This window comes from Micromys minutus (assembly GCF_963924665.1).
Source record: "Micromys minutus genome assembly, chromosome: 6".
Classification (NCBI taxonomy): Eukaryota; Metazoa; Chordata; class Mammalia; order Rodentia; family Muridae; genus Micromys; species Micromys minutus.
The window spans coordinates 52406622-52431927 of NC_137975.1; the positions used below are offsets into that span (position 1 = coordinate 52406622).

Below are 25306 nucleotides of genomic sequence, written 5' to 3' on the forward strand. Positions count from 1 at the left end.
GAAGGGAGGGGGGTGGGATTGGGGAAAGGGTATAACACCCAAAATGTAATTGCAGAGAATATCCAATTTTAAAAAAGAATTAAAATATATTAAAATAGTTCTTATTACAGACTTTCAAAGTGTTACTTATCTAAGCAATGTCTTTTAATTTATAGGTTCGTAAAAAGGACCAGATCAACATTGAAACAAAGAATAAAACTGTCCGTTTTATTGGAGAACTAACCAAGTTTAAGATGTTCACCAAAAATGATACACTGCATTGTTTAAAGGTAATTGCTGCATTGTTCTTAATAGAGAAATTTTAAGTTTTATTTGTAAGTTGTAGATAAAGTGAAATGACTAAATAATTGATTAATTTAAATCAAAATTAATTTGTAAAAAGGAATATTATTAAGTACATTAGCAAAATAGAAAAAAAATATTAAGATGGTATAGATACAAATTCTGGAATATCAGTAATTAAATAAAGGGACAAAATATATCAGGTAAAAAGCCATATAAGCGCAATAGTTGGTTAATTAATTTTGTGTTCTTAGAGATACAGACAAAATAGGCTACAATTTAAAAAAGACAGAAAATACATTTGTATAAATACTAGTCACAAAAACTGGTTTCATCAAACTTTTTTTAAGTTAAAAATATTTAATATCAGATGAAAAACATCAATTGACAGTTTAACATGGCACATTTTATACATAGTCAAGGGGTAAAACATTACTGGAAAAAATTAATAGGCCATTTGGTAATTTGTTGTCAACATAAAAGCAATGAGTAGTGATATATTTAATGCCAATTATTCAAAACTTTTAGAGAATAGTCAGTTATCTCTAACATGTTCTGCTAAGAGAAAAGAAAATTGTATCTTTTAAAATCCATACGATACTGGGCTACAATTATCAGTGCTTTTCTAGTAATCTAGAAATTTCTTCAAACAGCTTCTCTTCTGTTGGTTAACCATTCTTACTCTCTCTCTTTTTTTTTTTTTTTTACTTTATTTAAAAAAAAAAAGATAAATGTACAATTTATTTTTTTCAGCATTTTTGCATAAAAGTATATGAATACATTTTTTTAAGGTTGTAATTAACCATTCTTACTCTCTATGAGGACATAGAGTACTTTTTCACTGCTGAGTAAAACTATATAAATTAATGATGGCTGCTAAGCTTTTCGGAACACATCAAACTTTTTTCAAAATCTGTGAGGCAGAGAGCATATTGGCAGAACCACTCTCCTTTATGGAGAGTCCATCTTAACAAGATTAAAGATGTATAAAGAGACAATCACAGTAATGAACAGTCAACAGCAGTATTGACTGTTCTGTTAGAGCTTGATGAGCAATTTACCAGACCTTTATATAATTAACATTATATTTGACACCAAAATAATCTCGAGATGTTTGTGAGTTATGAAATACTGCATATTATGTTCTCTGTCCAGAATGAAGCTAAATTAGAAATCAAATAGTAACATTAATCTTATGTGGTAAAGTTAAAGCAGAATTGATAAACATGCATTTTAAATCATCATTCTTTTTCTAAAATTTGTTTTTTTTTCCCTAAAATAATTTTTCCACTGAAAATGCATGTTTTTATAGTTTAAAAATATTCACTATGACTGTTTGGAGCACTGAGCCTCCTGAACTTTCCTAGAGAGTCTTAGAAGAGTGCTCATCACCAGAGAATGCCTCCTCAAACCTCAAGCAGCTATCAAGGAGTGGTTGGGAGTCATGCTGCAGACTGTCTAAATGTATTCATGTGTGGGCTGGAAAGATGTCTCAGCTGTTAAGTTGAGCCTTCCAGAGGACCCAGGTTTAATTTCCAGCATCCACATGGCAGTTCACAGCTGTCTGTAAGTCCATTTCCAGGGGATCTGATGCCCTCACACAGCATACATACAGGCAAAACACCAATGCATATAAGATAAATAAACCATCAAAAAATTAAATTAGCTAATTTTTGTGTAACTTTAAATTATACAAATCTATGTAGGAAATATACATGTTTCCTGGCATAGATTTCTGTTTCTAAGATTCATTTTAAGAAGATACCATCCATATATGAATAAATTAATTGGCAGATTTTTGTCATGACTGTTTAGTTTCTCAAGCTTTACTATGCTCTTGCCTTAGGTACTAAGATAACAGCATATGCTGCTAAACTCAGTTTTCATACCATTTGGGGTTTTGTATTTCTATATTTGTTTTCTGTCATTTCTCAACAAAGACTTTAGATATTTAGGTTGACTTTTTGTTTTACCCTCTGTCTTAGTTAGGGTTTCATTGCTGTGAAGAGATACCATCACCACAACAACTCTTACAAAGGACATTTTTTTTCCCCCTTACAACTATATTTAAGAGAGAGAGAGAGAGAGAGAGAGAGAGAGAGAGAGAGAGAGAGAGAGAGAGAGAGAGAGAGAGAGAGAGAGAGAGAGAGAGAGAGATGTACAGATTATTAGAAGCATTATAGCGTAAAAACATATGAACATATTTTTGTCAGTACTTGATTTTTTTTAAAGGTTTGATAGTATGCATTGAAATCTTACTATTTTCAATGATCATAAAGTATATGTAAAACAAAACATAACGTGGAAATAATCAAAGTTTTCTTGGTGTGTAAAGATTAAACATAATGTTTTTTAACTACCAAAATTTGCCACAGGGCTATCTTCTTAGCTCTTGAGGTATTAATGATTTAAGGTCTAGGTGTACCCCATTCTGAGAGGGTGCTATACAATTACTGGCTTTTTGTTTTTCTAAGAAGGACTGAGGCTTCCACTTTTTGGCATTATTATATTAGTTCCTTTATACTAGTTAACCCTCCCACCATCTTCTTCACCCTCCCCTCCCCATTCTTGGTAGTCTCCTTCCTCCAGATAATTACCCCCAGCTTTTATGTGCTCTATTTCTTTTTTGTTCTCGGCTTACCCTCTTTAGACCTCTTCTCCCTCATTGCCCTCTTTCTACACACACACACACACACACACACACACACACACACACACACACAGTTCAATCTAGATTTCACATGATGTAAAACAAGTCTTCCTTCTCTTGCTTAATATTTTCTATAAATGATATTATTTCATTTTTCTTAAAACTAAATAAAAGTTTTGCTGTGTATCATCACTAGGGCATTTCCATATCTTGCCTATTGTGAACAATTCAACAGTGAACATGGATGTTCAAGTATTTCTGTAGCATATCCTTTGTTCATATGCTTAGAAGTAGTCATTTTGCAGTTGCTGGTTTTGGTATTTTAGAGCATTTTCATACTGACTTCATAGTGGCTGCACAAGTTTGTATTTTTATCAGCTCTAATTAAGAGTCTTTTCTGCATAGTTCCTAATCAGCATTTGTCTTCTCTCTCTCTCTCTCTCTCTCTCTCTCTCTCTCTCTCTCTCTCTCTCTCTCTGTGTGTGTGTGTGTGTGTGTGTATAGAACCATCAGAGGTCAGAAAAGGGCATTGGTTCCTTTGGAACCAGTGTTATAGATGGTTGGTTGTGAGCTACAATGTGAGTGTAGGAACTAACCCAGGTTCTCTGAAAGAATAGCCAGTGCTCTTAACTGGGAGCCATCTCTCTAGCCTTTGATGTTGTTTTAATTTGTATTTTCCTACTGTCTAAGGAATACTTTTTCAAATATTTCTTAGTCACTTGTATTTCATCCTCTAAGAAATTTCTACCTAGTTTATGATCATGATCACATTTGTAACTTGGATGGTTTGTTTCTTTAGTTTTTGATTTTGGAGGTTCTGTGTGGATTGTAGCCCCTTGTCAGGTTCTTTCTTTTGCTGTATGCTGTCTGTACATTCTGCTGCTTGCTTTCTTTGTTCAGGCTTTTTAATGTTGTTTGATCCTGTTTGTCAGTCCTTAGGACTGGTTTCTGAGCAATTTGAGTTCTGTTCAGTTATTTCCTATGCCTGTGTGTTGAACTGTTTTGCCCATGTTTTCCTTTAGCACTGAGGTCTTTTATTCATTTTGAATTGATTTTGTGTAGGATGAAAGATGGATCCAGTGTAGAGTGAGTGAGTGAGTGAGTGAGTGTGTGTGTGTGTATGTGTGTGTGTGTGTGTGTGAGAGAGAGAGAGAGAGAGAGAGAGAGAGAGAGAGAGAGAGAGAGAGAGAGAGAGAGAGAGAGCGCATGCCAGCATGCGTGCGTGTGTGCATGTGTATGCCATGGTTCATGTTAGGAGTCTTCCTGTGTCTTTTCAGTGAACCTGAAACTCATTCAGTTGACTAGACTGACTAGCTAGCAAGCTCCAAGGATCCAAATTAAAGTTCTAGAGGTAAAGTATTTAACGCCCTGAGCTTGTTTCACAGGCTCCTTGTTTTTCTGGCACCATTTGAAGAGAATTTCTTTTTCTAACTTATGTTCTTGACACTTTGTCAAAGATTAGGTGAGTGTATGTGGGGTAGGAGGTATTTATTACTTTTGGGTACTCTGTTCTAATCCATTGATTTATGTGCTTCTTTTCGTGTTGGTACCATGGTGTTTCTTACTGTGTTTCTGCAGTGTAGTTTGAGGGCAGAGATTGTGGTGCCCAGTTTCTGCTTTGATTGTTTAAGGTATTTTGTGTGTCCATATGATTTTAAGTGTTTTTTTTTAATTCCATGAAGAATGTCATTGGGATTTTGTTGGGAATTGCATTTTATCCCTTAATTGCTTTTAATTATATAATCATTTGTAATTTGTTCATTTTATATTATATATGAATGTTGTGTCTGTGTACTGCTTGTGTGCCTGGTTCCTTAGGGATCATCAGAAGAAGGTATCAGATCCCCTAGAATTGGAGTTACTGATAGTTGTGAACCACTGTGAGGGTGTTGGAAACTGAACTCGGGTTCTCTGGAAGAGCAACAAGTATTCTTTACTTCCTTCCTTCCTTCCTTCCTTCCTTCCTTCCTTCCTTCCTTCCTTCCTTCCTTACTTTACATCCAGATCACAGCTTCCCCTTTCTCTTCTCCCAGACTCTTCATCTTACCCCCTCCCTCCATCCACCCCTCCTCTCTTTGCCCTACAAAAAGGGGAGGCTACCCAGGGATATCAACCTGCCTTGGCATATCAAATTGCAGTAGGACTAAGCACATCTGTTGAAGCTAGACAAAGCATCTCAGGGGAAAGGGATCCAAAGGCAGACAATAGAGTCAGAGACAGACCTTGCTCCCACTGTTAGAGTTCACGAGAAAGACCAAGTAGTCTTATCGTCAGCTCCTCATTATACAACAAACAGTGTTGCAGTATTGATACCTGTATGTAGGTACCTGCAGATTAGAAGAGGGTATTAGAATCCTTGAAAGTGGAGTTACAGGTTGTTGTGAGCCACCCAGTGTGGGTACTGGGAAATGAACAAGTTCCCTGTAGGATCAGAGTACTGTGCCTTCTCTAGCTCTGTGATGTCTGACTTTTTATTTGTAAGCACTCATACCAGTGAACTTTCCTCTAAGAACTGCCATAGCTGTGTCCCAAAGCTTCTGATAAGTTTGACTTGCATTTTTATTTGATTTTAGTAATTGACATTTCCTCCCTGATTTCTTCAGTGACTCACTGACCATTTAAGAGTATATAACTTAGCCTGGCCTTAGAGCATGCCATGAATCCCAGCACCTGGAAGGTAGAGGCAGAGACAGGAGGATCTTTCTGATTTCAAGGCAGCCTGTTCTACTTAGCAAACTCCAGGACAGTCTGGACTACGTAAAGAAATCCTGTGTCCAAAAAAAAAAAAAAAAAAAGTGTATGTGTACCTGATATCTAATAGTATTTCACTAGGTTCTGATAAGATACAAAAATTACTTATATTCTTTAAGATTTTATGGCTTAGATTGCCATCTGTTTTAGAGACGATTTAACTCTGGCTTTTTAAATATAGGGATTCTCTGGGTAGCTCTTACTGTCCTATAGATTAGGGTGGTGCTACCATGCCTGACTTCTAACTTAACTTTTAAATATCCTTGTTGATATTAGTTTGCCTGACTTACCTAAAGTTGGAATAGAGTTTGAAGTCACCTACTGTTGTATTAGGAACCATGCCTTCTTTTGACCCATGAGTGTTTATATTATGAAATTGGGAACTCCAAACTTTCAGTGCATATTTATCCACTATTGTTAATTTTTTTTTCATGCCTTGAATGTCTTGCCTGTATATATGTCTCCACCATGTGTGTGCCTGGTCCCTGTATAGATGAGAATAGGGTGTTAGATCTTGGGTGAGCCACTATATGGATACTGAGAGTCAAGCTCATGTCAGTCCATTTCAAGAACAGCTAGTTCTGTTAATTGCTAAGCCATCTCTTTAGCTCCAGTTTTTGTTGTTGTTGTTGTTGTTGTTGGTGGTGGTGGTGGTGTGTGTGTGTGTGTGTGTGTGTGTGTGTGTGTGTGTGTGTGTCTAGGGTCAAGGTTGATGCCAGGTGTCTTCCTCTGTTTATCTCCACTTTATATGTTGACACAGGGTCTCTTACTCGAAACTAGCACTCATTGATTTGGCTATTGTAGCTAGCAGGTTTCCTAGGGAATTGATTATCTTAGTGTCTTGAGCACTGGAATCCAGGTAGCTACCATATCTACTCAGCTTTTACATTGGTGCTAGGGATCTGAACTCTGCACTTCACTGCAAGTACTTTACATGCTGGGCTGTCTACCTCCCTACCTCACAGCCTGTTATATCTTTTTGTGAATTGTTTCCTTTGTTGTTAGGTAGTTGCCTACTTTCTTAGTGACTTTTAGGTTGAAATCTACTTTATCTTAAAGTAAACTCCTTTATTTTAATTGTTATCTTGACAGAATCTAGAGTCACATGAGAAGAAAGTCTCAACTAAGGGATTGCCTAGATCACATTGGTTTTCAGGCGTGTGTATAGGGAATTGTCCTGGGTGATAATTAATAAAGCAGGACCTAGTTCACTGGACAACACCATACTCTGGACAAGCACTCCTGGGCTGTATAAGAAAGCTAGTTAAGCATGAGCCCATGAGCAAGCTAGCAAGCAGTATCCTTCCTCCATGGCTTTTGTCTCACAATCCTGCTTGGATTCCTTTTCTGACGTCCCTCAGTAGTGGACTATAATCTGAAAATTAAAATAAACTCTTTGTTTCCCCAAATGTAGTCAGACTATTTGATTATAGCACCAGAAAGGAAGTTACAATGAGATATAAGATTACCTAAGCCAGCTTGTTTCTAGCTTTTGTTTGGTTTATACATTGATTTCCATCCTTTAGCTTAGTCTGTATCTTTGTTAGTGAGATGTGTTTTTTTACAGGCAACAAGTAGTTAGATCTTATTGCTATTAGGTAGGACCATAATAAGCTAGTCCATATTTTTTTGTATTGGTGAATTGAGCCCATTTACATTTAAAGTAAGCCATTCACATATATGTGCACACATACATGAACTATACACATACATAATTAAAATAAATAATAATATTTGACGCAGAAAAGGCTTTGATATCATTTTCCTTTTCTGAAAGATTTTAAATATATTCAAGTTGGTTTATTTTTAGCAAAAGTTAGATGATGAGCAAGATGTTTAGCAGTAAAACTTTCTAAAGTCAACTTTTTCATCTTACGAGTTGTTACACACAAATGAATATGTTTTCTTTCTTAGAAATGATGTGTTGTCTTTGTAGTTTTTCATTGTTCTTATTATTTCAGATGCTTCTGTCAGACTTTTCTCATCATCATATTGAAATGGCATGTACTCTACTGGAGACCTGTGGACGATTTCTTTTCAGATCTCCAGAATCACACCTAAGGACCAGTGTGCTTTTGGTAAGGACCTGTGGATTCTGGTAAAATGTTGAGGGTCTTGATTTACTTTACGTCTTAAAAGTATTAATCAGGGTTGGTTGTCTTCCTCTGCCATCTGACTACAAGCATTTCTGCCTAACCTAGAACTGTAAGCTAAACAGTCATACTGGAGAGCCACAGGGATTGTTTTCACAGTGTTGCCAGTTAGTTGAGAGAAGAGCTGATGAGCTGGTGCTGCAGTTCACTTTGGCAAGCCTGACAGCCTGAGCTTGATTCCCAGAAGTCACACAAAGGAGGAGAGAGAACTAAGTCCATAAAACTGTCCTCTGACCCAACCACATGCACTGTGACATGCACACACAACACATTTTGCATGCACATACTAATAATATATTTTTTATTAAAAGAGAATGAAATTATCTCCTAAAAGCAAATTATTCAAATGAATAGTTACTCAGTACTATTAGGTACCATCTTCATTTTTGCTACGTCCCTACCACTTTTTAATTTATGCATAAAGATAATCTAAAAATTATAAAATTAAGTTTTGTAATAAAAAGTTATAAAGTGGGGCTTAACGGACCATCCTACTAGGAATATGGAGCGCATTGGTGCTGAGGGTGATTTGCACTGTGGAAGCCTGGCCCTAGCAGTTTCAGAGAATTTTAGTACATGTCCTAGCACCCATTCTTCTGATATTTTGGTGACATGTGGTTACTTTTTGCTTTTGTCTGAAGAGTCTGCCTAAGACTAAAACAAAGAGACTTAGATTAATAAACAACAACAAAAAAAAAATCTCAAAACAGCTTGATATAAATTGTTTGGTTACTAAATTTCACTCTCATGAAGAGTGTTTTTATGAAAAAGAGCAAACTTAGAAAGGAAAAATACAAAAAAAATGTATGATTCTAGTAATATGGACACCAGGAAGTGGAATGGAGCTGAATCCTGTGTTCAAGCAGATAGTGACTTTGGGGCAGTATACCACCCAGGTAAACTTACTATTTATGCTTTTGTAGTTGAACAAGAAACTAGTTATGTTGTGATAGGTATTATTACTTGGTTATTGTTTTCATTTGGACTTTTAATCTGGAATGAGCTATACAGTCTACAGGCTTTTGATCTGATCTTGAGGAATAGTGTCCAGGCATGGCAGTACATGCTTTTAATCCCAGGAAAAGGGGGCAAGCAAGTCTCTGAATTCAAGGCCAGCCTGGTAAGAGCAAGTTTAGGTGTGGTGGCACATGTCTTTAATTCCAGCTTTCAGGAAACAGAGCCATGCAGATCATTCAAGGTCTATAGAGCAAGTTCCAGGAAAGCCAAGCTTAGGCAGTGAAGGAGTTGGGAAAGAGAAAGCTGGTGATAATGTAATAGAACAAGAGTGTCATGTCCCAGTCCCAGTAGGTAGCTTTACTTGGTAGCTTTGACCATGTGGCTTTGGACCATGAGTCCAGAATAGAAGGAATTACAGGGACAATTGATGCTGGTAAGCTGGAGCTAAGAAATTAGTGGTGATTAAGAAGAGACCAGCATCACTCAGGTAAGATCTGGGAATTGCTTTCTGAGAGCTCAAAAAAGCTGTGTTCCAGAGATAGCCAAGGTTGTACCTCATGCTGCAGCTATACTTGGTAATGTGTAAGAGTCACCCAAGTGGTATTGGTATTGAAGGCATAAGGGGTCGTGAAGAACAGCTGAGGCTTGGCACTGTGAGAGGCCATGGAAGGCCATTGGTGAAGGTGCAGCCCCAGTTACAGTTGACAGCCCAGGACTGAAGGGATCATGCAAAGGAGTTAGGGGTTAGATCCATGAAGAGAGCCTATGAGAGGCTATTGGTGAAGCCTGGGTGCAGCAGAAAAGTCCAGCAAATTGGAGATTCCAGTATCACAGGATGATCCCCCAAGAACAGCAGTGGCAGTGAAGTGGAGTCAACTAGAGCCTAGAGTGCCTCAGAGGACAGAGCTGGAGAAGTGACCCAAGCCCTTTGAAGGATCCCAGAAGATCATGTGTGGATCGCAGACATTGAAACAAGAAGCTGTAAAGTGGACATTGCCCCAGAAACCCTATGACCTTAGAGATGTCAGGGCTGTGGGTTATCTGCTGAGGAAAGCTGCTAACAGGAAATGGAACCAGCCCAAGAGAAAGAAAATTGTTGTTGTCAACAAGATGAAAGGATTCGAAGATTTGAAGATAAAAGCTTTTACATCAGACACAGATGCAGAGTTTGGAGCTTGCCCATGTTTTGGTCTTGCTTTGGTCCAATATTTCCTCAATATGACGTTTTGGAATGGTAACATATGCCCTGTGATATTGGAGACACATTATCTGTTTGTTTGGTTTTTTTGTTTGTTTGTTTCATTTTATAGGGGAATTACAGTTAAGTGACTGGATGATCTTAGAAGAGACTAAACTTTGGATTTTAACATTGTTGAGACTGTTATAGACTATGGGAACTTTTGAATTTGGACTAAATGTATTTTTCATCATACTATGTCTAAGTGTGGTTCCTGTAGATTCATGTATTTGAACAAGCCTATGAGGACCAGGGAGTAGTGAATGGTGGTTTTAATATGGTTGGTCCAGGGAGAGGCACTATTACATGGTATGGCCTTGTTGGAGTAGGTGCGTCACTGTGTGAGTGGCTTCCAGAGCCTTTCTCACTGTCTGGAAGCCAGTCTTATCCTATTTGCCTTCAGAACAAGCCTAGGCACTGCCATGCTCCCACCTTTATGATGGAGGACTTGAACCTCTGAACCTGTAAACCAGTTCCATTTAAATATTGTCCCATAAGAAGGTTGCTTTGGTCACAGTGTCTCTTCACGGCAGTGAGACACTGAGGTATTTAGTTAATTCAATTTGATTATTCAATCAAACCCACTATGCATGTCTTGGCTGAGACATTTTATCTATCTTATTTATAGTCTAGTTTTGAAGCTCAGTAGTTTACTGGTGAGATTTGAAATGAAGACATTGGATTTGTGAGATTTCTTAGCAGAAATTATTCATGTGATGCCCATCAAATGAGGCCAAAATGCACTCATTCTAGAATTCTCTAGCTTAATTTCTGTTTTCAGTGGTCAAGACTGAATAGAAAAGGCTGGGGGTTGAGGGGCAGCATTTAACTTCTCGGGTTGTAAATTATTATGCTACTACAATTTTTAGAATGTATTAGTTTATGACCAATGGCCTTAGGTCGTACCCCATAAAATATTCAAAGAGTTGTGCTACAAATGTGACTTGATTTATAACTTTTCCAGCCTGTATTAACCCTAAGGAGCACAAGGCTTAAATGTGTAAGTAAAATTAAGGCATAAGAATCAAATAACGGTGCAACTCTGACTTGAGCTGTTCTGTGTGTAACTGATAATAATCTCTTCTTAGAGTTGATGCCCTCCGGTAGTATACCATTTAACCAGGAATGTCTACAGATGAGGGAATTTAGCTCCCCAGGTCTTAGAACTCAGTGTTGTTCAGCTTCTATGCTATTGCTTTTCAGAGCAGGTAAGTGCTTTTCTGCATACATTGTGGAATGTTTGGTTAATCTAGACATTTTATTTTAGGAGCAAATGATGAGAAAGAAGCAAGCAATGCATCTCGATGCACGCTATGTTACAATGGTAGAGAATGCATATTATTACTGCAACCCACCGCCAGCTGAAAAGACGGTGAGAAAGAAGCGTCCTCCTCTTCAAGAGTATGTCCGAAAACTTCTGTACAAGGATCTCTCTAAGGTCACCACGGAAAAGGTAAAATCTGAATTGGATCATCTAGTAATGATCACCATGAGGTTTGTGATGGTACTGCCCCGTACATTCCAGGACAGGTAGTGGTAGATCTGCGCTCTATTAGGAATGATACTGTTCAAGTCATCCTAAGAAGACATTCATGAAATGAATGCTACAGAATCTTATTCATTTTCTGTTGGTGGGCATCTTTATTGATTCCCATACATTTACTATTTTAAAAAATGTACTAGTAAACATGGGTGTTCAGTATCTGTTACAGTGAGATACAGAGTGCTATGGTTTGTCATGCGGTATGGCAGTTCTGTTATTAGCTTTCGTGAAGAATGTCCACACTGGCTCCGTAGTAGCTGTACTAGTTAATATTCTTACCAATTGTGATGCTGGTTTCTTATCTTCACTCTTCTTCTTCCTCCTCCTCCTCTTCTTCCTTCCCCTCTCTTCCTGTTCTTTCTCTTCCCCACCCCCACTCCTTTTTTTTTTTTTGAGACAGGGTCTCTCTCTCTGTGTAGCCCTGACTGTCCTGGAACTTACTATGTAGGCCTAGCTGGCCTTGAACTCACAAATCCACCTACTTCTGCCTCCCGAGCGTTGCCACTAAAGGGTGTCCCACCACCACTGGCTCTTTCCACATCGCTCTTAGAAGTTGTTGGCATTTCTTTTCTTGTTGATAACCATTGTGCTTCTGGTGACATGGACTATTGCCCTTCTTCAACGCCTTAGACTTTTGGATACTTTTTTACATATTTATTACCATTTGTATTTTTCCTAATTCATTTGTTGATTAGAAGATATTGCCAGTATTTAAACAGTAATAATAATTAATTCTCATTCTGTCTTTTAACTCTGGTACTTTTTTTTTTTCTGTGCAGAAGCTTTTTAATTTCTTACTAACTTCTTTGTTAATTTGGGGGATTATTTCTTAGGTCCTTTGAAGAGGCCTTTCCTGTGCCTAACATGTTTCTTCTGTTGTCCTCTGGCATTTTCAGAGTTTCAGGTCTTTCATTAAGGTCTGATCCATTTGAATTGATTTTTCTGAAGGGAGAGGGACAGATCTAGTTTCATTCCTTCCCTGTGGGTAGCCAGTTTTCCAGTAGGCCTTGCTGACGAGGCTGTCTTGTTTGGTTTTGTTCTCTACTGCTCTGATTGTGCAGTTTGTTTCTTAGCCATCTATTCTCTTTCATTGATCTGAATTTGGGTTTATTTGTTAGAAATAGATTTTAAATGAGATTACTTATGTCAAATCATATATACTAATTTTGGCAAACCATGGCTTTTTTTTCTTTGAACAAGCTTAGTTGACTATGTGCTGTTAGTTTATTTTTTATTATACTCTGTATATTTTTATATGTGTATGTGCCATTGTAATTACCTACTGAACCATCTCATCAACTCTCACTTGACTCTTTAAGACCCAAATACTGTAGGACATTTGTAAGAAATACTGCAGAAATTATGGAAAAGTCTAGAAAATAATGATAATAAATTTTCATAATTAATAAATCTCATTTTACCTCTTTGTAACATATGAAAACTGATACAAGCCTACTGAAATATTTCAGATTTTAAAATTTCTATTTCTCTGCACAATAATAGAAATAGAGTTTCTGGGTTATTATAATACATGCTTATCTTAATAGTTTAAACAACATTTTCTTCATGTAGGTTTTGAGACAGATGCGAAAGTTGCCCTGGCAGGACCAAGAAGTAAAAGACTATGTTATTTGTTGTATGATAAACATCTGGAATGTGAAATACAATAGTATTCACTGTGTAGCCAACCTCCTAGCAGGACTGGTGCTTTACCAGGAGGATGTTGGGATCCATGTTGTGGATGGAGTACTCGAAGATATTCGATTGGGAATGGAGGTAATAGATTTCCTGTATAGTTATACCCAGTTAGAGTTTGTAGGAAACATAAAAATTTTTAAATCCTACTATTGAGAAATATTAACTTGAGCCGGCAGTGGTGGTACATACCTTTAATCCCAGGAATAAGGAGGCAGAGGCAAGCGAATCTCTATAAATTTGAGGCCAGCCTGGCCTACAGAGAGAGTTCCAGAACAGCCAAGGCTATAGAAAAACTCTGTCTTAAAAAAACAACAGCAAAAAAGGGGGGGGGGAACCCCTTTTTCTTATATTAAATCATTTGCTGTTTTTTAATTCTTTTTCTGAAGCTGTTTTAAGTGTATTTTGTCAGATTATACTACATTTTTATTATTTCTAGATTATTATTGAGGCTCAATGTACAGGAAACAATGAGCTTATTAATTACAAATATTTGATAATTATAGAAATTTTAAGTACTTTCCTCTTAATAGAAATATAACATAACTAGCTACTTATGTTTCTTGCTTCATAGGTTACAAAGAAAGTAGCTTGGGTGGGCTGGTAGGAAGACTTACATTGTAACTATTTAGAAAAAGCTCACTTAATGATAGCTAATATTCAGCTTAATATCTAACATGTTCTTTTTATTAAGGCATCTTAATGATAACCATTTCTTAGAAAATGACAGGCATTTAGAAATAGCCACATTATTAGAAAAGGAGTAAAGAAGCTGTCATTATTTCTCTGACAGATGTTCTTTGAATAGTTGGTACTCTTAAGTTAGGATTAACCCTTCCAGTTTTATTGCTACGCTTCAGTGAAAACCTTTGGGGTGTTTCTTGTTTTGTTTTTCAGGTTAATCAACCTAAATTTAACCAGAGGCGGATCAGCAGTGCCAAGTTCTTGGGAGAACTTTATAATTACAGAATGGTTGAATCGGCTGTTATTTTCAGAACTCTTTATTCTTTTACTTCATTTGGTGTCAACCCTGACGGGTCTCCAAGTTCCCTGGACCCTCCTGAGCATCTGTTTAGAATTAGACTAGTATGCACTATCTTGGATACCTGTGGCCAGTACTTTGACAGAGGTTCTAGTAAACGAAAACTTGACTGCTTCCTTGTATATTTTCAGGTATGAAAGCACAATATACAATTTTATATCACTGGATGCATATGTAACAGAAATTTTAGCAAAGAAATTACATGTTTATATATGCTCACAATTAGGTTAATCTTACTGTAGAGACCTGAAATTGTGGTATAGGTTCATACATAAACACTTATTTTTTGCAGCTTATCATTGATAATGATAGGTTGATAATTTTGAGAATTATATAGATTGTGAATTTGGCACAATAATTTATAGATTATAATATTTGATGCAATAATTCTTTAATTAAAGTAAAAACTTGTGGGGGAGGGGTTGTTTGTTTCGGTTTCGGTTTGTTTGAGAAAGTATGTATGTCACCATGTAGCCCGGGCTGGCTTTGAATTCATGACCCTCCTGTCCCATCTTCCCAAGTGCTAGGTTCATGGATGTGCACTACCACAACCAGCTGCGTAAGATTTGATAACATTCTTCTCTCATGTCTGTTTTAGTTTATGTCCAAAATGCTTGCTTCTAAAAGATCCAATTTATCTAGTTATTTACTTGTTTATTTACTTACCTTAGGAAATTGCAGTTTGCATAAACATTTATAATGTAGAAAACAAATGCATTTATTGTCAAACTCTTGAGTTGTGCTTTTCATATTTTTATTTATTCCATAATTTGTGATTTAGAATAAGTATGAGGTAAATTAAATTCAGCACAAATATTGGGATAATTATACAGCTTGGATAAGGTTTGCATCACAAAAGTTAAACATTTTTCCCTGTAAAGTACAACATAGTAAGTGCTGACTAGAAGGGCAGCTCCTCGTCAAGGGCTTCAGATGTTGCAGAGTAAAATATCAATCAGTAGTATTTGATTTTACACACCCACAGTTGTTACATTTTACCTCTTGAGAAAAGGAAGGTTTGGTATTGTGACTTGTGGCATCAGAATGCATTCATAAAGTAGTTGGAATTGAACTAGGAGTAAATAATGTAAAAAATTGGGGAATTTCACTTTAACTTTTTTATACTTCTATACCTACTGCCTTATCTTTTATGAACAAAATTGAGGAAAGAAGTTTGCAAGTTTGAGGTCAAAGTCCCTTATGGAAGACTTGTTTAAACTGGAGATGTCTATATTAAATACCTTAGTCTTGCTCCAAAGAGTGTTAATATCCAAAGTAGAATTTATTTGATGCCTGCTATTCCAAGCTCAGAGAAAAAGAGTCACGAGATATACTGAAGACCAAAAAAAAAAAAAAAAAAAAAAAAAAAAAAAATCAACAATGGTGTTTTTCAAATTAATTTGACAGAAATGTGTGGCAGAGAGATAAAGACTAGGAGTTTGAAATGAGCAGGCTACAAAGATACGGTTACTGTATTATGCCTAGAATATAGAATATCAGCTCTCTGAGATGAGATTGTGTACCTCACTAGAATAGAGCACAGGTTAGGCTCTAAAAGGCAGGTAGAAAGGATCAGCTGGAAAATACTAAATTTCCAAGTGCTTGTGTATTATCTGGGGAAATCTACGGTTTTTTTTTATAAAGCTTCCTTCCAAGAGCCTCAGTCACAAGGTAGAGAGGATAATTGAGGTGCCTGTAAGAATATATATTTATGCTACTAAACGTATTTTAATATTATGATGTAACAATATAATATAGAAATATACGTGCTTAGGTTGTGCTACTTGTTAATATATATTAGAAATCAGAACAAGAATATAAATATATAATAGCATACATATGGTACTCAGTAAGGTTTTATAATTTATTTTTATATTTTTCAAAAAGTTTTATTCTCACCAGGTGTGGTACTACATGCCTTTAGTCCCAGCATTACGAGGCAGAGGCAGGTAGATCTCTGTGAGCTCCAGGACAGCCGAGAATACACAAAGAAATATGGTCTCCAAAAGAAAGGCCGTTTCATCCTTAAATACTTTAATAGACCTTTTTTTTTTTTTTTAATTAAGCAGGTAGCATAGGAAAACAATGACAATTTATCAAAACTAAGGAATCAGATCTACTTTTATAAAGTTAAATATGTCAGCTCTGTTTGTGGTAACCCTAAAGTATGTTTGACATTTTGTTTATACTTTTTCCATGTTTTTTTAACCCATGACAGCCAGAATTTAAAAAAAAAAAAATTTAGACTAAATTCAACAACTGGTTCAAAAATTATATAGATAAGTAAAAATAATTGGGATTAGAATCATTGCTGTTGTCCATTAATAAAAATTATAGGTTTCTTGTTCAACCTTTTAACTTAGTTATTATAACTAGGAAACATCACAGTACAACTTAACTATTTTAAATCTTTGTTATTAATTTCTTATAGCTAAATTTATTTTTTTATTTGTTATCAGCGTTATGTTTGGTGGAAGAAAAGTTTGGAGGTTTGGACAAAAGACCATCCATTTCCTATTGATATAGATTACATGATCAGTGATACACTAGAACTGCTAAGACCAAAGATCAAACTCTGTAATTCTCTGGAAGAATCCATCAGGCAGGTACAAGACTTGGAACGAGAATTCTTAATAAAACTAGGTAAGCAATTTATTACAGAGAGAGAATGAAGGGGATTTGGTCAGATTGTCTCTAGAATCTGTTTTATAATGTTTCCAGTCAGAGTTTTGCATTGCATACTTTGTATCTTTGATATTGAGTACTGCATAGTAGTGTTAGGTGTGACGTGGTTGGTTTCACTAACTGATCTCTAATTGAAATAAAACAATCAATCAGGACTTAAAGCAAGTGAGAGTGAAGGAAAAATGCAGTCTTGTCAACTGCTCTTACTTTTAGACTCTGGTTTCTGAGCAAACCTTTGGGTGATATATGTGGCATGTTTTCAGCTGGTATTATTTCTGAGAACACGCAGACTTCAAAGAAAAGAAAGGAGTGCCTGTTAGAATTTGGAACAGCTCTACCAATTCTCAGACCTCATTCATTAGTGGAATTGGCTCTTTATCTGGATCTAGGGAAAATGTGCTGCTAGATTATATGTGCAAACACTCTTTATCTTCGTGCTGTGGTTCCAGAAGACCTCACCTTTGAATGTCACCCCCTGTGGAATATAGCAGTTTACTAGTTTGGTCAACAGGTAACAAGTACTAGGGCTAGGCATACCAGCCTAGTTAGTCTGCTTTATCACAGCATTTTCAGTCATTATCTTCTCAGAGTTGGTAAAGTTATTTTATCTCTCATTAGAACTTGGTGTGTTGGTATGCACCGTTCCTTCAGTTACACTTAGAGTATTGCTTTAGTATGTTGCTTGTCTGAAGAACCAGTATGAAGTGAAGGTATTAATTGAAAGTCCCCTTCCTGCCCCTGGCATCCAGAATATTGGTATGCTTGCCATCTCAAAATAAATCCTCAGTTGGAGACTATGCTTGTGCCTGCCTGATTGTTCAAATCTCTGCACTGATTGTGCAGGTACCGATGTGTCCTTGTGCTCACTTCATGAAAACCTAGGGTGAGTTTAGCTTTAACGCCTTGACTCAGATTACCCAGTTTGTTTTTCTTTTCAGATTTCTAATTAAATAAATTATTTTACACAAAACATTATCATGTTCTTTGTATGTTTTGAAATTGTTAAGAAGTATCCTAGGGCCCAGAAATTTTCATAACTGCATAATGGGGCATAAGGAAGGAGAAAAGAGATTGCTTTGTCTTGTTGTAAACTAAAGGGTTAAAAGACACTGAACTTCATGGGAAGAACATTATCAACCAACCAAACCCTCTACAACTCCCGTGGACTAAAACACCAACCATTGAGCACACATTGAGAGACCTATGGCTCCAGGTGCATATGTAGCTGAAGATGGCAGTGTCTGGCATCAGTGTGAGAAGAGGCCTTTGGTTGGGGTGGGGGAGGGGGGCATGTTTTTCCAGTGTAGGGGAATGCCAAGTCAATGGGGTGGAGAGGGTGACTAGGAGTGAGTGCACCTTCATGAAGATAAGTGGGGAGGGGGGATGGGAATGAGTTGGGGGAAAGGGATAACATTTCAAATGTAAATACAGAGAGTATCTAATAAAAAAAATTTTTTTAAAAAGACACTGAACTATTTATAAGGAACATGAAAAAGGAAAAATGAGTCACCATTATGGCTTGAAACTATAAAAAACTTAAAATCAGTCTCTATTTTCCTCCTGGTTTTAGAGGTTAGATAAAAGGAAGAGGTTGTATGCAGAGTGTGTATTTTAAGTAAACTTTCTATTGATAAACCATAGCATCATGCAGTATTTGCTGTTGTCTTCAAGCACTGGGAACGTCTCATTTTAGTTTTATAGCATCCAGTGCAAAGTGAAGCTAGTGGAAAATATTAAAATTATTTTTTAATGTTTTAAACCATTTACAGTATTAACATAGACAACGTTTATGGCAGTAATTCTGAGAAATATAAAGAAAACCACCTATATTGCAGTTACAAAGAGTGATACGTTAATATGATTTGTGGTGGGTTTTTTAAACTTTTCATATTTTTGCAGTTGTGTAACTGGACTTTTTAAAAAGCTTTGGGTTTTTTGTTTGTTTGTTTGTCTGTTTAGTGAATTGTATTTCTTTATTTGGTTGTACCATGCTTAATTCTGTTGTTTGACTCTTTAGATTTTTCCAGTTTGACACCATTGTATTACTTTTTAAAGTGATCTCATATCTTTAGGTAGACAGAATGAATGGGATAAGTCGTTTTCTTTAAACTATAAATAAAGCCAAAATGATCCAATTTTTGTTTTGGAGGTTCCAGCTAGTACTGTGAAGAACAGAAATGAGAGAAGTAAAAATAAGATAGGCATATAAGTAAATATATTCTAGAGCAAACTAGTATATTCCTTAAATTTTAAAGCCCAAAACTATTCAAGGTCCAAAGGTAGTTCTAATTAAATACAAGGCAATTTAGCATATAATGAATAAAGACTCTTAAAAAGAAAGAAAACCAGTGATCCAGATGGGTTTAATATTCATTTTCTAAAGGCTTAAAAATGGTCTAGTACTAGTGTTTCCAAAGTTTAAGTTTGCAGAAGAATGTACTCAAAAATAACAAATCTGGTTTTTTGAAATTTTCCCATATGTGGTCCAGTGCAGACACCTGTAATCTCAGCACTTGGAAGGCAGAGGCAAAGAGTCAAAGGCTAGAGTGATTATTAAGGGAGACTCTCAGAAAAGCAAAACAACAAACCCACAAAATAAACAAATCCCTATAAAATATACACCTTTCATACAAATTAAAAGTAAAAGAAAGGTGATTTCCTTGCCAGGTCATTTCCACTTATGTATGAAGTGCACAGGCAACTGATAGACTGGCATCCATAGGAGAGGTGACGTGAACGTGCTGTATGTAAGCAAAGGCTGTAGGCTTTAGTGAGTATGGTCTGTTTGCCCGAATGGTGGAGGTGTTATTTATGTGTGACAAAGGTCAAATTAAAGCTGCAGCTAATGTATAAGACAAGAGCAAGCAATGCATGCTCTAATGACGTTCAAGTATGTGGGAGATGTGTTCGGTTCGCCTGAACACCTGGAACATAGGTATTGAATCTCTGATGAGCAGGCGAACTGAGCTATCCAGCAGTTTGCCTTGAAAGAGAAATGGGTTTATTTTTCCCATATACACTTCTAACATTTTAATATTCTGTGTTTTGTCTATATTTTACATTTTGCTATCCATATGCCTTTTATATATTTATTTATATATATATATATATATATATATATATATATATATATATATATATATATATATATATATATATATACACACATTGTTTACATTGACAGCTTCCTAGGTATTCATTCATAGTTTGATCATTTTTACATAGTAAAGCAAATTGCAAAAGGCAGTACTTACAAATTGGTTTTGAAGCTTTATTGTGGTCCAATGAAAATATGTTAGAAATAATATTATTTTCCTGATACTTTGGAAGCATGACTATCAAAACAGTTGCTTACATAGTTTTCTCAGTGATGTATATTTAAAGTAGAGAGGACAGTAGTGTAATAATGTTTCATATCACATAACTTATCACTGGGTTGTTATATTTATTGGATCACATTTAGGCTGTAAACTCCTGGCTTTGCATTGTTTGTCTTTGATAATTATAAATTTTGTTTTAGAGGTCTCCAAGATGGTTCCTCAGGTAAGGATGCTTGCCAGCAAACCTGACTTTGAGTTTTGGAACCCACATGGTAGGAGAGGACTGACTCATGCAGATTGTTCTCTGACTTCTGCACTCATGCTATGGCATGATCACATACAACATACATATATACATGTACTAGCAAATAAATCAATATTTTAAAATCCAACTAAATATATACATGTATAAAATCTGCTCCTTTTATATACGAAAGCCAGTAAACAATAACTAAATACTTAGATAAATGAGACATAACCTGCGACACCATCTGTTTTTCTTCAGTATTAATTTCACCTTTAAAACAGCTCGTTCTGAGCTTCCTCCATCTGTTCTCTTTTTCCCTTCAACCTGAAAGTAGTGACTTTAACTGCTCTGTGCCTCTGTAATTTCATCAGCTGCCTAGGCTTAGAGCACTAGAGTAAATTTTGTTGTTTCAGATTTGTCTAGTTATTCAAACTCTGACATCAGTATTCATAAAGTGAGAGGATTAATACATATTATCAGTAATTCTTCCTGTATTTTACTAAACTCTGTGAATAACTAGTACTGATTTACTAAACCTACTATATACTTTATAGCTTTGCTAAATTTGAAATGTTTAAACTAAGGTCTTTGTCCTTAATGCTCTTGCAACATTTATGAAGTTATTAGAAAAGAAATAAGATGGCGTAGCATCAACTGTAAAGAGGTCCATGTGCTTTGGGGCCAGATCAGAAGATCAGGTGACATTTCAAGTGACATATTCAAGGATGAACAACATGTAAGGACAAGTTCTGTGCAATTTGTAGAAAAGAGTTGGGAAATAGGTTGGCCTATGTTATGTGTTTCTTCAAAGTAGAGCAAGTAGGGTGAAACTCATCCAGTGTGAGGAAGAGCTGCACAGTCGGGGAGATGTCAACGGCACAGAAAGGGAAGGGGCAGCATGTTCCCTGTGGAAGGGATGCTGCTGCTGAAGAAAATCAATGCTGTGCATTCAGACTGATGGCCAGTGTAATTTCTCTGCTAACGTGATATTTTTATGTATTTATTTTGTGTTTTTAGATGTTCAAATATTCATAGAATATGACATGGGTCTATTTTTTATATATATGTCTGAGACTGACATATGTGGCTATCTTTTGTCTTTATTCATCTGAGATTAAGTTTACACGGATAATCTTTAAAGTATTTGGAGCTGTAAGAAAAAGGGAAAAGGCATATGTGTGCATACATATTTTTTTAATATTCCAGTGGATAAGAAATGTATCCTTTTCCCATGTTTCCCACAATTACTTTCAATTATGACCATTTATTATTGTTCTTAGAAAATGGCTGTTAAGTTACTTTATAGTTTTTAAGTGAAGTGATATAAAAACCATAGGGTAACATTTATCTTTCTAAGTGTATTTTTTTTCACTTTCATCCTCTTTTCAAGGTCTAGTAAATGACAAAGATTCCAAAGATTCTATGACAGAAGGGGAAAATCTTGACGATGATGAAGAGGAAGAGGAAGGAGGAGCTGAGACAGAGGAGCAGTCTGGAAATGAAAGTGAAGTGAATGAACCGGAAGAAGAAGTAAGTCCTCACATTTCTAACAAACAACTGTAGGCATATGTGAGGAAAAGTACTGCCATTGAGTAAGTATGGTTCTTAAAGCCTATTACATTTGTTTGTACATACACACCCTGAGCTCAGGAACCAGTTTTCAGGATGAGTTTTCTCAGGTCCTGGGCATTGCACTTAGGACATTAGGCTTCGTGGTAAGTGTTTTCTCGTGCTGTGCTTCTCTCCAGCCTGAGTGAAGTTTTTTTTTTAATTCCCAAAGATCTCCTTACTTTTATTACTGAGAATGTGACTAGTAACATTTCTGTTATAACACTCTTTAATTAAGGGTTTTTATAGACACCAGAACTAGATTGATCATAGCATTTTTATCTGTTAGCAGTTTGACAAAAATACTGTTTTGATCGTCTATCTTAATCTTACTGTTGAATATGGGCAATCTTTGGGCTTTACAGTCCTAAAAATTATTTTATTGTCTAAATCATCATACACTTTGCTTTATTTTTACCAACTGTAGTAGCTCTGAAATTTGAGATTCATTGTGTACATAATTAATTGCCCTTTTGGTATTGTGCTCTTAGGCCAAACTATTTGAAATTGCTTCCCTGCTATTTATGATCCACTGAAAATGTTTTCTTGGGACCTGGAGAGATAGCTTACTTTGTGATATGCTTGAATGCAAGCAGAAGGACCTCCATTTAATCCACAGAATTTAAATTAAAAACAAGCAAACTAGGCACGGTGGCACATGCCCTTAATACCAGTACTTGGAAGGCAGAGGTAGATGGATATCTGTGAGATCAAGGCCAGCCTAGTCTATTCAGTCAGTTCTAGAACTGCTAGGCTGATATAGAGACTCTATCTTAAAACAAAAGAGGCCAGGCAAGATGTTAATTGCTTGTCGTTATAGATCTGGTGAATGAAGACAAATGAATCCCTGGGGCAAATGGCCCAGCTAGCCCCGCCTACTTGATGAGTCCCAGGCTAGTGAAAGACCCTGTCGCAAATAAACAATAAAAGGTTAGGATCTAGTAATTAGAAGCACATACTGCTCTTGGCAGAGGACCTGAGCTCAGTTCTCAGAAGGTGGGTACTGGAGAGATGACTCAGTGGTTAAGAGCATTGGTTGTTCTTCCAGAGGTCCTGAGCTCAATTTTCAGCAGCTACATGGTGGCTCACAATCATCTATAATGGGATATGATGTCCTCGTCTGTCATGCAGGAAGAAGATAGACCACTCATATACATAGATAAATAAATTTTTTAAAAAGTAGGAACTGGAGAAATTGTTCAGTGGTTATGAACTTATTACTCTATTTATAGAGGACCCAGGTTTAATTCCCAGTACCCACATTATAGATAGCTAACAACTGTGAGTTCCAGGGTTACAGCACACTCTGTCCCCAGGCACTAGGCACACACGTAGTTCACATGCATACAGAAAAATGGTCATACATAAATAAATCATTAGTGTATATATAATTAAAAATAAGACCATTTTGTTATAAGTAGGATAAGTGTAAGGTAGAATAACAGTGAGGGTAAAATTTAATTCAGAAATTGAAGTTATTCCCTGGCTCTTTATACATCCCAGTTATAAAATCATTATGATTTAGTATATATGGCTTTTTGTGTTGTGTGCTTAAAGCAATTAGGATAGTGTGATAGCTTAGAAGTATGATTTTCATTAAACACTGAAAAACCCTTTTAATTAATACTTAAGTATTTGGGGGAATTTAAGTTGTAAATTTTGGTTTGAGTATATGGAACCTAGATATTTAGAGAATGTATCATTTAGTGTTCAAAAGAATATTAATTGTTCTTAGAGTCATAAAATAGGTATTTTTAGAGCTCTATCTAGAATTAAAGGGAAAGGACCCAGCAATTTAAGGTAATTAAGATTTTTCTACAGATGTAAGTGAAAATCTGTAAGACCATGTTTTCTTTAAGCCTGTAGATTTTCTAGCTGCTAACAGATAACTCGTGATTTAACTACCCAAGTCATTTAGTTAGAAGTGAATGATTGGGAAAAGCAGAGGAATCAGTACTCTGCTTCCATAATTGGCTAGTATTTCTAGGCAGCAGGAATGTGCTTTTAAATATTTATGTGCTGCTACGTTTTCTTTAGAACCTTACAGCTCCCTTAAAATAGATAAATAACAATTGAGAACTGGAGCATGTTTTCCATAATTGGTTTTAGCATAATAGATGAGCTATATGTTGATTCATTTTCAAAGTAAAATTGCTGTAGAAAAATTCTGAAATATAAATTTAATTGGCTTGCTAAGTACTTTATATAACAAAGGAAATGAGACAGCAATTCCTTTTAGATTTTGAGACTAATAATTGTCTTTGAGTTTTTTAATGGTGCTAATTAGATGAACAACGTCTAATGAATCTAACATCTTCAGTAAATATGAAATAACTTTCTTGTGAAGAATTTGAGGTATATTTTTCTTTTTAAATGCATTTCTTTGCTTTCAGTATTGAACTTTGTATTTGGAAGGGCTTATTTTAAACTTACTTGTGCTTCAGGTCAGAGAAGGAACCATTGCACATGACACATCTCTGCTAGGGAGAAAAGCAAATAGTTGGAGGGATTGAGTAGCTGTGTGAAAATCGTGTGCTAACTTTGACAAGAATAAGATAGGGATGCTTCTCTTCACCTCCAACATCACTGTGTGTGTGGGGGGGGCAGCTGTCCTCCAAACAGAAGTAAGGAAATTGTTGAAGAAGAAAGATGTGTTGTGAAGTTGAACATGGGGAGGAGTATTCTACTGTTTACTCCAGTGGAGAAAGAAAAGATAAGAATTCAACTCACTAGGAACAGTGGGCATCATATGGGTTTAGCTCAGTGGTAGAGAATCTAACACGCATATAGCCTTGTGCTCAGCTCTTAGTGCCTGTCCCCACAGAGCTACAGTAATTTCAGCTTGTTTTTTTTTAAGATTTTTTTATGTGTATGAGTGTTTTACATATACATGCACACCATGTATGTGCAGTGCTATAAAAGGAGGGCACCGGGGCCTTTTCAGTGTGGACCTACAGACCAATGTGAGCCATCATGTGGGTTCTAGGAACTGAACCAGGATCTCTGCAAGAACAGTAAGTGCTCCTAACCACTGAGCCATCTCTTCAGCCCCATATTGGTTCTTTTATATGTCTTAGCAACTCCCAACCAGGATATTTTCTCTTAAGTATCAGTGTAAAACTCAAATAACTGTTGG

The 25306-nt window shown here is 36.1% G+C and overlaps 1 protein-coding gene across 5 annotated transcripts in view; it reads left to right on the plus strand.

Annotated features, from left to right (window-relative positions):
- UPF2 (UPF2 regulator of nonsense mediated mRNA decay) overlaps nucleotides 1–25306 on the plus strand; it is a gene marked incomplete at its 3' end in the record, with an annotated part of 96569 nt that overhangs the window by 50242 nt on the left and 21021 nt on the right. For all 5 annotated transcript variants that reach the window (XM_080918182.1, XM_080918184.1, XM_080918185.1 and 2 more), the window contains exons 10-16: nucleotides 156–269; nucleotides 7645–7761; nucleotides 11298–11483; nucleotides 13146–13349; nucleotides 14166–14441; nucleotides 16770–16953; nucleotides 21953–22092. In XM_080918182.1, coding sequence (XP_080774308.1) covers nucleotides 156–269; nucleotides 7645–7761; nucleotides 11298–11483; nucleotides 13146–13349; nucleotides 14166–14441; nucleotides 16770–16953; nucleotides 21953–22092 — 1221 coding nt within the window. The remainder of the gene's footprint in view (nucleotides 1–155; nucleotides 270–7644; nucleotides 7762–11297; nucleotides 11484–13145; nucleotides 13350–14165; nucleotides 14442–16769; nucleotides 16954–21952; nucleotides 22093–25306) is intronic.